This window comes from Petaurus breviceps, unplaced genomic scaffold (assembly GCF_028583685.1).
Source record: "Petaurus breviceps papuanus isolate PSGF00001 unplaced genomic scaffold, PetGlider_PUasm1.0 180, whole genome shotgun sequence".
NCBI lineage: Eukaryota > Metazoa > Chordata > Mammalia > Diprotodontia > Petauridae > Petaurus > Petaurus breviceps.
In genome coordinates, this window is record NW_027185782.1 from 1,359,711 (window position 1) to 1,373,724 (window position 14,014).

General features: G+C 44.0%; 1 protein-coding gene across 4 annotated transcripts in view; it reads right to left on the bottom strand.

Moving 5' to 3' along the window:
• Positions 1–11,348, bottom strand: part of UHRF1 (ubiquitin like with PHD and ring finger domains 1) — a 41,619-nt gene extending 30,271 nt beyond the window's left edge. Inside the window, exons 1-2 of one of the 4 annotated variants that reach the window (XM_069086773.1) lie at positions 11,242–11,348; positions 8,807–8,969 (exon numbers count right to left, since the gene is read on the bottom strand). In XM_069086773.1, the coding sequence (XP_068942874.1) occupies positions 8,807–8,959 (153 nt within the window). In that variant the 5' untranslated portion in view covers positions 8,960–8,969; positions 11,242–11,348. Of the gene's footprint in view, positions 1–8,806; positions 8,970–9,677; positions 9,784–9,864; positions 9,929–11,241 lie in introns of those variants that run through there. The other 3 variants (XM_069086772.1, XM_069086774.1, XM_069086771.1) reach the window with 3 other exon arrangements.
• Positions 11,349–14,014: the final 2,666 nt, after the last annotated feature.

Genomic DNA, 14,014 nt, shown 5'->3' on the forward strand with positions numbered 1-14,014 from the left:
GATGCAAACTAGAACTAAATGCAGACAAACATACATAATAGATACAGATTTCAAAATGCATCTTTCGCTACTGTCAACTTGCAGTTGTTAATAGTTTCTTAAACATACATCATCTCATTTGATTCTCACAAAATCCCAGTGAAGTAGGTATGGCAGGTATTCCCATTTTACAGACTAGGGAACAAAAGGCTCAGAAGTTCACTGACTTGCCCAGGGTCACCCCATTATTAAAAAGGGGGGATAGCAACCTAGGTATACCTGATTACAAGGCCATTCCTCCATCCACTAAACCATGCTGCCTCTAGTCAAGTTCTCATTAGGAATAACAGAAATGTAGGGAAAGCCTTTGAGTAAATGGACAGAGTGAATTAAGCAGAACCAAAAAAATAACATGCACAAAGAACACCACAATTGGAAATAGAAAGAATGACAACAATAAAACAATCAAAACTGAATATTGTGAAATTATCAAGACCCAGCTTAGCCCCAGGGACTAGGGGAATGAAACAATACACACTCAGACTTTCTCAATGTTTTAATTAATTTGGCAGAACTCTTTTTTTTTTTTCACTTTTTTATTCTTTGTTGTTAGGGATGGTTCTCTGTGAGGAGAGAGGAGAGATCCACTAGTCAATGTAAGTGTTGTTAAAAACAGAAGACACAAAAAACATTTGAAAGAAGTAACACATTTCTTCATTTAACAAGTACTGAGCTCCTACTATGAGCACAGATGGTGCCTATGATATGACACACATCAAACACTTAATGTCTCTATGCCAGGGCTTGATTAATGCCAGGAGGCAGTGCCTTAACAGTCCACTACTATTAAACAATTTCAAAAGTGAAGGTTAATTTCCTACTCAAGACAGAACTGAAACATATAGCTTAGATCTGCCTAAAACACTCATTGGCAATTAACTAATCCACCCAGGTGGAACTCCCATAGCTTCCTTCATGGCTAAATGAGTCCCAGATCCAGACATTCTGCAAAACTTAATGCTCAAACTTACAGGCATAGACAGAGCATGAGGACGATGCGTATGTCCAGGTCTACTGGCCCACTCAGCTCACTCTGCAGCCAACTGAAAATTATTAACTTACTAAAGCAATCGGTATGAAAGGAACAGGAACAGCAAGAGTTGGTTCATTTCCTCTAAAAAGAGACAGAGGATACTAATCAAAAGCTCTAGATAGGTGACTTAAATATCTACATGTGTAGAACACAAAAGCTACTATAATAATCATTATTGATTAGTAAATCTAACAGTACTCATGGGTAAGAAGACTATCAAATCTTACAAAGAAGTTGTCATTAGATAATGATTCCTCTGAGGTAAGACTTTGCCCCTGGTTTCTGATGGAAGTTTTCTTAAATAGGAGAAGGAACTGGGGGGAGAGAGGGACAAGTGATAGAGATGTTAAAAAAGGAAAGTCATTAAATGGTTTTTAAAAATAGTGAAGAGAATTTATAGGGAGACACAGACAAGTGGGACAACTCTAGAATGAATATGCTTTTTTTCTTTAAAAGCAAGTTGTTTACAATATTCAGTTTCATATACAATGCTTTGTTCTTTGTATATGAAAGTGTCGTGTTAATTGCTGAACAAAAAAAATCATAATTTTTAAAAAGGACTTTATCCCTAATTAAAATTTTTTAAATGGAATAACATTAACACTGTAGTACAAATTAGTCTTTTTAATTAAAATTCAAATCCTTTCCAACTAAGGATGTTTTTTACAAATAAGATGGAAAGCCTAGGAGGGAACTCATATATACCAGGAGAAGCAGCTTGATTCCACTAAGTGTAAAAATGAAGAGAAACTGCTTGGAACTTCTCTTGCTAAAGTATCCTATCAGAGGGATGTAAGGATGAACTTGAAGAAATGTTGGTTCCTAAGTAATAATGACTTCACTAGATGCCAGTTCCCTCGGTGTGTAAAACAAGGTAGACTACATGGTCCTTGAGAGGTCTTCCAGCTCTATAATTCAGGGCATCCCTGTGTAAACAAATCAGACTAGCAGATTCAAAGGAGTGGGTGGCATTATGAGTACTGCAAGGTGAACAAACATTAGCGGGCCAATCAACTAATTTAAGGAGGTACATCATGCTTTGTCCAAATCTTCCTTTTGGCTAATGCTAACCCATAAACCTGAGCCTGCCCATAAAAGAGGACTAAATCAGGGGGAGCAGCACAAACCTCCAAAAGAGGCAGGAAATAAAAAACTCTTACTTTTAACTCATGGATGATGAAACTGAAGTTCAGAAGCTAAGGTGACTTGCTGAAGGTCCCAGAGTGAAGAAGTGACAAAGCCTCAACTTAACCCCAGGTCCTCTGACTACAGTTCAGCTCTATATTCACTATATCAAGTTATTTCTCAGGGAAACACCTCCAGGTTTTCTCATGGTGGTCATATTTTACTCCCTTTCACCCTAACATATTTATGGTTTGCAGGGATTCAACTGGGGCTGCTGCTTAGCAAGACAAAAATAGTCACAGGTACTTTACAAGGCTAAAATTTTCATACGTCTTTCCACAATTATGTGAACTCAATATGGCACACAGGTTTAAGCCAGATCATACCACCACATTCCTTTGTAAGGAATGACAATAACGAGGAATTCAGAGAAACATGGGAAAATGAGTTTAAAGTGATACAGTGAACAAAGAAGAGTCACAAGGACAATACAAAGCAGTGAAACAAAGTAAACAAAAACAGCAGGGAGAGGAAACAAAACTGTTCAAGTACAACTGCCAACATCAGTACCAAACTTTCAAAGTTAAAGGAAACATCTTTACGTAATTAACTGTGTTTTGAGGAATGTGTTAAGAGGTGGGTTGGTTTGTGTCAAAACAAAATGGATTAATAATGTTTAAAATTTTTTACAACCCAATGAATTGCTACAAAAATGTTAAGGTTAAAAATAAAGAAAAGGAGGGATTAAACTGGGTGCTCCCTAAGGACCTATCTAACTAAATCCTAACAGGTTGGTGCCCTAATGAAGAAACAAATCTAAGCAAAGCAACAAAAAAGATTCTCCATGGCACAGTCTCCTCAGCCGCAGAAGGAATCAAACCACTCTCCTACTCCTGAAATGATGCCCACTTAAGAGAAGATGAGGCTTCGCGAGCGTTTTTTCCCCTTAAAATAAATATCATCTCTTAAGAGTACTGGTATATTAAAGGCTTCAAGAAAAATTACTTGTCAGGTACAAAAAAATTCTTGGAATTAACCCACAATAGGTTGTGAAGTTTGATGAATTATTAATATATTTCTTATTATAGGCTCAATACTCTTGTACAAAAAATGTTCACAGTAGTATTATCTGTAAGAACAAAAAGATGGATCCAAAATGATGTGCTCATAATTCACAAGGTATCAGGAGGCCAAATAAATTCATTTTGTCTCAAACACTAAGTGGCATGAAGTTTGGAATACCATTTGAAACATCCCACAAAAAAAGTGGTAAGAAGGATTCTTAAGGACCTAATCCTACAAATCTCTAGCAAATAAAAGTTTTATTCCTTACCATAGCAAATAGACACGTGCAAAAGAGAAGCTTCAGGATTTTCCTAAATACTTACATTCTTATGAACCTATTGTTCTAATTTTTCCAACAATCAATCCCAAGCATGGTGGCACACACCTGGAGTCCCTGCCCCTGTGGAAGCCAGCACTGGTGGATCTCTTGAGTTTGAGAGTTCCGAGCTGCAAGAAGGCTCCAGCCCATCTACCCTGCATGGTCCCCCTGGGGACACCTCATGGGGCAAAGTGCCACCAGGTTGTCTAAGGAGGAACGAACTGGGTCAAGTGGGAAAAAAGATGCAGGGAAAAGTTTCCAAGTCAATCAGGAGTGGGATCTAGTACCTAACTAGCCCCTGCATCTTCAACCTGGGCAAGGAGACTCAATCTCAAAAACCAAAACAAGCAAACAAAAAAAACCCACAAAACCAGACAACAGTGCAGACATGTCACATTCCCCAATTAATTTAGTCATAAAAAGCAAGTGAACCTAGTTAAAGGTATTTCCTTCCCTTTTCACTGCCTCCAAAAATGCTATTTCAGATTGGAGCCTAATTGGTTCTAACAACAAAAAAAATCTAATCTGTGTAAGAAGCAGAGATGACAGAAGTGCTATGTTAATAATTCACATTTCTACAGTATTTTAAAGTTTTCAAAAAGTGCTTCTCTCACAACAACTCTTAGATCGCACAAGTATTTTCCCTTTTATGGGGGAGAGAATGGAGTCTCTGAAGGTAAAATGAATTTAAACAACCTTACAAGTCAATTTACTTAAAGCTATGGTAACTCCAAGATCTGAAAGCTGTATACAATCCCGAGGAAGACCTAAATTTATATTTTTGCAAATTGAGCAATTTCTCTTCTGCACAAAATAAATTCCATCTACCTACTCTTAAGCTGCTTTCCTATGAACTAAACTCTCTCAATATTAAATCAGCTAATCACCTTTATACAGATGACTCCTAAATATACAGATATGATAAGATACGATACGATATGATATGGTATGATGTGGTGTGGGGGGGGGAGAAAGAAAGAGTGAGAGAACACTGTTTCCTCCCAATACTAGATGTAGTCTCACATCTTCCACTACCTGCTAGACAAAAGTAGGAGGCTCAATAGGCACCTCAAACAGATCCAAAACTAACTTTCCTGAGATAATATATATAAAGCACTCTGCAAACTTTTAAGTACTACATAAATGTCAACTGTTAATTTTGTTATTCCCCACTAAATTCATTCCCCTCCTCTTACCTCCCTCTCTTTCTTCTATCTATGGCACTATCATCCCTCCTACTCCTCCAGGATGGAAATCTCAGCATCATCTCTGATGCTTCTTTACCTCCTTCACATACACACCCCCTTTCCAGTACAATTATTAGCCACAAAAGCTAATATCACCTTAGTCTACATTAAGAGGCACAATGACCAGGTCAAAAGGGAAGTGATCATCTTCTGATCTTTGTCCTGGTAAGACTATATCTAAAGTATTTGTGTTCTAGGCACTGAATTTTAGTAGAGACATTAAGAAACTGGAGAGCAGGGAGAAAAATAAAACTATGCTAGTGAAGGGCCTTGAGTGAGGGCCATGTGAGGACTGGTTAAAAGAAATTAAAATGTTTAGCCTGGAGGAAGCTGAGAAAGGACAAGATGACTATATCTTCAAGGGATGCTTTAAAGGGCTGTCACATGGAAGAGGGATTAGACTTGTTCTTGGTCCCAGTGGGTAGAACTAAGAACAATGGACAGAAGTTTCAAAAAGCCAAATCTAACCTTAGGGGAATAAATTTAGAGTTGAAAGGGATCTCAAGGATCATATAGTCTAAAGTTCCTCATTTTTTACAGATCAGGAAACTAAAAGCCCAAGTGACTTACCCCAGGTCAAACAGGGAGTATAAAGTGGAAGACACAGGATTTAAATCCAGGTCATCTGACTCCAATAAGGAAACAATGAGAGCTATGCAAAAGTGGAATGGGTTTTGGGGCAGATAGTTGTCCCAGTCATTGCTGGAAATCTCTAAATGAAAGCTGGAAGATCATTTATTTGTTATAGAAAAGATTCATCTCCCGGGGCGGCTAGGTGGCACAGTGAATAGAGCACCAGTCCTGGAGTCAGGAGGACCTGAGTTCAAATCCGCCCTCAGACACTAAACACTTACTAGCTGTGTGACCTTGGGCATGTCACTTAATCCCAATTGCCCTGCCTTCCCTCCTCCAAAAAGAAAGCAAAAAAGAAAAAAAAAATATTCATCCTCACCATTAAGAAATCTTTTCTTTCCCTGAGGTTCAGCTCAGGTACCATTTCCTCTATAAAATCTTCCCTCGTCCCCCAAAGTATAGCCTTCCCTCTCTAATTTGCCTGAAATACTTTTTCAGGTTTGTTCTTTAATCTCCGAGTTCAACCCCCCCCCCCATCACATAACCTTACACCATAGTTCTATAGCCTCTAGAGGAACAAAAGCCTCTCGAGACAAGTAACGATTGCTTTTCATCTTTACGTCCCCAGTGTCTTCCACAGAATAGGTATTTAACAAAAATTGGCTGAATGAATGAAATGTCTAAGTGGTGAGTAATTTTTAAATTAACCATTAAGAAAAAATATACCATAAGTACCTGTGGATAATTGAGGAATCCACTCAAGTTCAACTCTACCACCCATTCAAAGATAGATAAATCTAAGTTCTTGAAGGCTATGTCAGGGTCAAGCTCTGGCAGGTCCTAGCGAGCTAGAAAGACTGGGTTCATTAGTTCCACTGTAATAGGTTATTGTCTATCATCTGACACTCAATCTAGTGAAGTGCAGAGGCCTACCCACTTGATGAATTGTTTCAGTCAGTCCTAAACCATCTTGATTTGAAAGTCCGAAATTTTCACAGGTCAAAAGAATAGCAATAGTAAGAAAATCATGAATTCTTTTTTTTTTGGGGGGGGGGAAGCAATTGGGATTAAGTGACTTGATTTGCCCAGGGTCACAAAGCTAGTAAGTGTCTGAGGCTGGATTTGAACTCAGGTCCTCCTGACTCCAGGTCCAATGTTCTACCTACCCACTGCACCACCTGCCCCCAAATCATGCATTCTTTACTATTATTCTGATCCTTCCCTAGTAAGGAAAGAAAAGGGTGAGAAAAACTACAGACCATTTAACAATGAAAACACTTTTGCTTTCAACTTGACCAGTGTGAAAAGACAGATATACTGTGATATACACAGGGCTATTTTACTCTACTAGAGATGCCTCCTCTGATGCCTCATTGTGGCATGAAGTTCACCACGGCATCAGAGCAAGTTTCTATCAGCAGCCCACTGGATCAGGTGCTGACCAAACCACAAAGGCTCCACAAACACCCCAAATGCAGGATTTATTCTGTTGTTCAAGGACCAGCCAAGTTCAGATAACCACATCATCAGAATACTGGCCAAACAATTGAAAATCATTTTATAAGGCAGGTAGCCTTTCTGGGTCAATGGAAAAAATACTGAAACCAATAAAATAATGGATCCTTGAGATACTTAAGTATAATTAAAGCTATGCTCTATGACAAAGCTTTTACAAAATGCCAATACAATAAGAGGACCCATCCAAAACCAGATTCACCAATCAATTCAGCAGACACTTATAAGGCACTCAATATGCAGACTGTGTCAAGGTCTAGGGGAGATAACAAAGTTTAGATAAAATACCCTTCCTAACATCATGTAGTCTACCCCTATGGGGTCAAGACCTCAGTTTAAGAAGTGCTGAAGGAGTCAAGAGTGGAAAAAGTTTAAGAAGTCCTGGTCTAGAAGATGCTAACTTAAGACGTTATAGAAATAGACAAACCAAAAGGAACACAGTGAACAGAAGGTAAGAGTCAAAATCACCAGCACATTTTGGTACCCCCACTACTTATGTATCAACTTTTACTTACTTAAGTACTGACACAAACTGAATAAATCATAAGGTTTGAAAATTACAGAATATCATTACACTGTGACAAATGTCAAACTAAGAATTCAGAGATTTAAATGAACTGAAAGAATAGTCACGATGACTAGCATAATGAAAGCTCGAAATGAAATCAAGCATATGAAAGGAATTCAGATTAAAGACAATGATGAAATAGCTCTTTTTTTGACAGAAGACAATTAAGGGAACACAAGTTCCCAGTACCAAGAATGTTTATCAGAACTGGTGGTTTTGTTTAACTGTCTCTTTCTTGGGGAGAGGTTTTTAGGTGAGATCAGTGGTGTTAAAAACAAAAATAATGCAAAAAAAGATTTAAAAAATAGTAATGCACATAACATGCCAATACTGAACAATACATTCAGCTGTACAAGAACTTTTTTCTCTTAGCACTTCCATTTTCATAAACATGTGAAAATCTACTTCTAGAAGGGAAGAGAAATGAATCACTTAGTCCTGTTTCTAATAAGAATAGGAAAAGTCTACCAAACCCACAGAACACACACCAACCTTTGGGAATTCATGAATCGCTAGATGGCAGCATAATCCTGTTTGCATTCTACACCCAAAAAAAAAAAAAAAAAAGGCGGGCATTTAGCTGACAAAACTTACTGTTCAAAAGTTCCCCTTAACTCAACTACATTCCCACCAAGACAAATGTGGGACCTCTCCTGCTAAAATCCTGTAAAAGAAAATCAACTGAAGGAACCATCTCAGTCACTTACAAGAAACTCAAGATCCCTTTCTTCCTAGTCTCCCTTGGCATAGAATACCAAAACTGTTAAGGCAAGGGAACAAATCCTTAGATTATACTTTGATTGGCTCTGGGGATTTCATCCTCCCAATAGAGAGCAATGATTTCCTTATTTAAACTGCTAAATGGTTATTAAAGGTGATGCTGGTACTTTTCCTCCAAAGACACTTCATTAGTTCTTAATTGACCCTGAAAATTGCTCTGTAAAGCAAAGAAAGAATCCTTTGGGACAAGGGATTAAAAAGGATTTTTAAAAGGGGGGGAGACAAATCACAAGTGCTTAAGAAAAACTTAGTAAATACTAATTGACTCTATTACTTTCTTTTGCCTGAATTAGGTACCTCTAAAAATAGTAATAACAAAAATGATGATGATAACAGTTAACATTTATGTAGTATCTATTATATGTCAACCACTATGCTAAGGGCTTTATAATTATCTCATTTGATCCTCACAACAACCCTTGGAAGTGTTATTATTCCCATTTTACAAATGGGGAAACTGACAAAGTGGTAACAATAGTAGAGATTCCTCCTTACAGACCTTGCTGGAAAAAAAGAGTCAGAAAGGGAAAAGGACAGTTTACCTGTTTGCCCCTATAAAAGAGCCTTTGTCTCCCAGGTTCCACCCTGAACACTTCCTGTATCTTCAATCTCAGCTCTTCCACCTTGGTGAGCTTAGAGAGGGAGTCTACCCGGTGGGTCTCCTTGCCATCCATGGTACGGACCTGGATCCACATGTTGGTATCTCTGTGGGAAGGAATGAAATAAAGGAGGAAGGGAAGGAAAAAGAAGAGTAAGAAAGAAGGAAAAGGTAAAAGAGAGAAGAGAAAGGAAAAGTAATAAAGGAGGAAAAATGAACAGGGAAAAAAGAATAAGACAAAAAGAAAGAAAATGACAAGAAATAATAAAGTAAGGAAAAAAGGATAGAATGAAAGGGAAAGAGTAAAGAAAGGAAAGAAGCAGAAAGTAAGAAAAGGAAAGGGAGAAGGAAAAATGAGACAGGAGGAATAGAAGACAGTAAGGAAGGAAAATAAAGTGAAAGGAAGAAGAAAGGGTAGATAGGTGGGAGAAAGTAGTAAAGCAAAATAGGAGAAAGGAAAGGAGGCAGGAAAGAGGGAATAAGGAAGGAAAAGAAGGAAGAAAGGATAAATTGAGAGAAAGAGTCAGCGCTTACACTCAATCTCCCCCCCACCCCCGCCTGTCCGGGCAGTCCCGGGGGGGGGGGGCCCCCCCCATCCTCGAGGCTTGGGGGGGGGGCCCCCCCCCCCCCCCCCCCCCCCCCCCCCCCCGCCCGGCCGCCCGCCGCGGGGGGGGGGGGGCTCCCCCCATCCTAGAGGCTTGGGGGTGGGGCCCCCGCCCTGCCCCCACCCTCACACTGTCCTCTCAGGAGCCTCCACAGGGTAAGCCCCGCCCCTCGCCCCGCCTTTCTGCTTCACCCACCCGCCCAGGACTCACCTCCTGGGGAGGGGTACCAGCTCTCGGGCCGGCGCGGGCTGAGGTGGTCTGGAGCCAGCCTGCCCAGGCCCGCCCGACCCCCCCACCAAGCCCCCTTCCGCCCCCCAGGGTCGCGCGCGCATTCCGCTCCCCAACCCCCATAGGAGAAAGAATCAACGAATGCTCTCAACCTAGCCCCCGCCCTCACCCCATGCCTCTCCACCACCGACCCCTTTCCCTTCAGTCTAGTCCCGAAGCCTCCGCATTCATTATTGGCCAAGTTCGCTTTGCACGCCCCACCCCATCCAATCCTATTGGACGAGGCCCAGGGAAAGGCGGTGATAACTAGCAATGGCGCGCGAAGTTGCTCTCCGCGCCACAATTGAATTCGCACTTTCGCCAAGGGTCCTGATCCCGCGAGATCATGCAAATGAGCCATCACTTCCTAAGGGGCTGGGGGGATAGGGAGCGGGATGCTTGTGCTACATACCGAGACAAGGCTTTGAAAGTACTTTGCAACGCCTTTGGCACCCAGGGAGTTGCAAACACTAAATAGTGGTACCCGCCCCCACAACAAGGGATGTAGCTCTAAGTGCCTCCTAGAGAAGGCAAGTGGAGCTCCCGCCTTCTCTCTAGGGATGGTAGCTGGCCCCGAGAGCCCCCCAAAAAAGTAAGGTAGCAATGAAAGCTTGGCCAGGGAAGACCGCTGGCACTAGAAGAACCCCTGCCGTGGCTGGTGCTCGATGCCCCTCCTTGAAAGGACACTGGCATTAGATACCCCAAGGGAGGGAGGTGGTGTTGCATGCCCCCTCAAGCAGCCTGGCACTGGATGCCCACCCACAGAAAGGGCCCAGAATGTCTCCCTAAGAATTAAGATAGCCCTCCACGCCCCCAAATGAGTGACAGTACTGGGTGGTCCAAGGTAAAGCCGACCGGTGGCCCTTCCCGAGGGCCCTTAGGAAACACCGAAGGCCTTGGGGGGTTCAGAAAAGAAGGCTGTGTCCAGGAAGGGCCGGTGGCATGTTCTGGTGCTGATGCCGGATGCTCTGCGCTCCATGGTCCCAGTGGTCCCTAGAGAAACTATCTTCCCAAACAACTTCAGTACCACACGGGCCAGCCCTAATGAGCTGAAAACTAGACTGGGGCACGGCCAAAACTAGAATGTCCTGCCTTTGCCCCTCCTGGGAAAGCAGAGCAAGCCTCTCATTCAAGCCCTTCCTTCCCCCATTTCCCAAGCTCTCCAGAGTATCCGCTCCTCATTCTAACCCCGGCTTAATCACTGCCCTGGTTAAGACAACCATTGCAGAAAGTTGGTTGAGTGGGCGGCAGAGGATGGCACTGGGGGGATGGCACCCGTGCTGGCCCCGCGAATGCAGCCTTTGCCCGACCAGGACTCGCTAAATGAGCGATGGCTAGGGGCTGAAGTAAGCCTCGCGGTCCCTTAGCTCCTTCTGATCTGCGGGCGCGGGAACTCCGGGAGGAATTCCCAGTTGCAAAGTTCCCGGGTTGCACTATCGGTCCCGGCCCAGAAAAAAACAAAAATGCGTGTCCAGCCCAGGGAGTGGAGCTGTGACAGACAACTTACCTCCGCCCGCGGCGCTCCCAGCTGCTCTGCAATTTCCCGCGAAAGCCCCGGTTTGTAGCTTGGCGCTGAAAAACCCCAGCCCCGGCTAGCAGCCCCTGATTGGCCACCTCGTGGCGGGAATTAGAAAAGAGGGGTGAGGAGGCCCGCCTCCTCCGCCCCCCAACCCCATCCGGGGCCCCTAGCCCCTCCCCGCCTGCACCCGATAGCCTGGGAGGCGCCATCCAAGTCGCAGAGCTGAGAGCAGCGGGGCTACTGCAGCCGCAGCAGGTAGCTGCTGCTGCTGATGGGACATGGCGAGCGAAGTAGGCACTGCCACCCGTACAGCCACCAGCAAAGGCACCGCTAGGACCTGGAGCCAGGCCAGCAAAGGCGAAACCCGAGCTCCCGGTGTTTACAGCTCCTTGGCTTCTGCCCGGAACTCTAGACAAACCTCTCCTGCCCCATCACTTGGGGAGGGGTGGGCGGAAAACCATCCGGTCCTGTTTTGACACAAGCACCCCCCTTACACATTCCCAGGATGACCCGCTTCCTTCCTTCCACTCCCACACAAAGACCCCCGCGAAAAGAAAAGGGACCAGGCACAGGTGGTGCTTGCGGTTGTCACTTGCCGGAAGCTTTTAAACGGCTTGCCCAATTTACCCATTCCACAGCCTGCCCCACCCACCCTAAATTTCCTAGTTTATCCAAGCTTACTCTGCTGGCCCAACCCTGAACCAGGCCAAGCCTGCAGGGGCCCGCTTTGCTCTCGGTGACCCCTACCTCCCCTCCCCCAGCTTGTAGTTTCCCGCCTGGGAAGGCTGGCTCATACTGTTCTTGCCCATGCAATACCGGCGCCTACAGCTCTCCTTATAGGACTGCACAATTGGGGCTCAGGTCGTTCTTCCCGCCTTGAACTCTTGCAACACTGGTTCTGCACCAAACACGTGGCATATAATTGCCCCCCAGCCTCAGCCAGCCGACCCTCGGGCCTGTGGAGCCTGCTGGCGCCAGCCCACCAGATGGGCCCATGCGCCATTCTCCATCGGCCAGGCTCTTTTCCCGCCTCTGCTCCTGCTGCTCCTAGCACAGAATGCCCTGCCCCCTCCTTTCCCTTACCCCTTCTGCAAACCCCAGATCAAATCCTGCCGCCTCTGGGAAGTCTTGCCTGAGCCGGAACGAATTCTTGTTGGGAGTTCTTGGCCTCCCTACTGCCTGTCTGGCTCCCTTAGGACCCACTTTATCCCTGTGGGAAGGTCTTCTGGAACCCCAGGGGCCAGCCTCGGTCTACCCAGAGCTACCTACCTAGTAACCCGTGTGCTGAATTGAACTGAAATAATTCCTTGCTCCAGGGACCATCAACCCCGGGCCAGACCTTAGCCAGGAGAGGGTTCCCTGCTGCTCCATCCACAGGCACACCAAGGTTGTCAGTCCGATTACTTCCAAATAGAAGTGAACCTTTGGGAGGCAAGAAAGATTTCTTTGTCAGAGCCTCACCAGTTCATGCCTCTTTTAGCAAACACATTGGATAGTGATAAAAGTCGATTCATTTAGGGGTACCTGACTACTTGTATTCACTGAAGTTCATACCTGAATCCTGAAACCAGAGTTCTGGAGCTGGAAGGATCTCAAAGGTCACCTAGTCACCCTACTTCACGTGAGGTCCAGCAAAGTGGTTTGCCCTGAGAAAGCACTTTAAAATCCCTGTCTTATTCTATGAACCCCTTCCAGGATATCCCTGAGGGCTATTACCCAACTTCTGCTGGGGACCTGAAGAGTGGTAAGGCTACTGATAGTTACCTTCCCACTCTCCAATGTCTGAGGTTGGGGAGAATCTATCAGAGTCAAGCCTGGAAGGCACCCAAAAATGACTGGAAGGCCAACTTGAGTCAAATGGGTACAGATAAAGCAGGGCTCTACCTCCCTAGACAGCTCAGAAAGTTAGAGGTATAATTGTGGGTGCCCCTACTTCCTTCAGTCCCTCCTCTCTACAATCCAACAGAGAGGACTTGTTGTTGTTCAGTCATCTCAGTTATATCTGACTCTTCCCTACCCTACTTGGGGTTTTCTTGGCAGTGACACTGGAGTAGTTTGCCATTTCCTATTTTACAGATGAGGAACTGAGACAAACAGGTTTAAGTGACTTATCCAGGGTCACACAGCTAGTAAGTGTCTGAGGACAGATTTGAACTCAGGAGGATGAGTCTTCCTGACTTCAGGCCATTGCTCATCCTAGATGCCTTGAGAGGAATTACAGAGCAATGGAAAGAGGCAGAAATCTATCTTGGGCAAATCAGTTAGCTTCTTTACACCTCAGTTTCCCCATTTGTAAAATGTTGGGTATCACCTGCATGGCCTCTGAGGTCCCCTTTCTAGCTCTAAATCTGTGGTCCAGTCTCTGACTGCTGAAATGGTCATCTTCTAAAACAGCACCTATCTCCCACAATTGTTGTCAGGATCCAATGAGATAATAAAGTATTCTACAAACTTTAAAATGCTATATAAATCCTAGTTATATTATCATCATTATTCCTTAAGTCGAAAATCTTCAAGTTGCTCCCTGTTGCCTCTAGAATAACACATAAAATTCTCAGCTTCACATTCAAAGCCTTTCAATCTGGCTTTTACCAATGGTTACCATTTCATTTTGCACCCTCCACATACTCTTCATTCTAAGGACAGTGGTTTGCTGACTCCTTCCCCCTACCTATGCTCCATCTCTCTCTCTCTCTCTGTCTCTGTCTCTCTCCCTCTGTCTCTGTCTGTCTGTCTGTTTCTCTCTCTCTCTCTCTCTCTC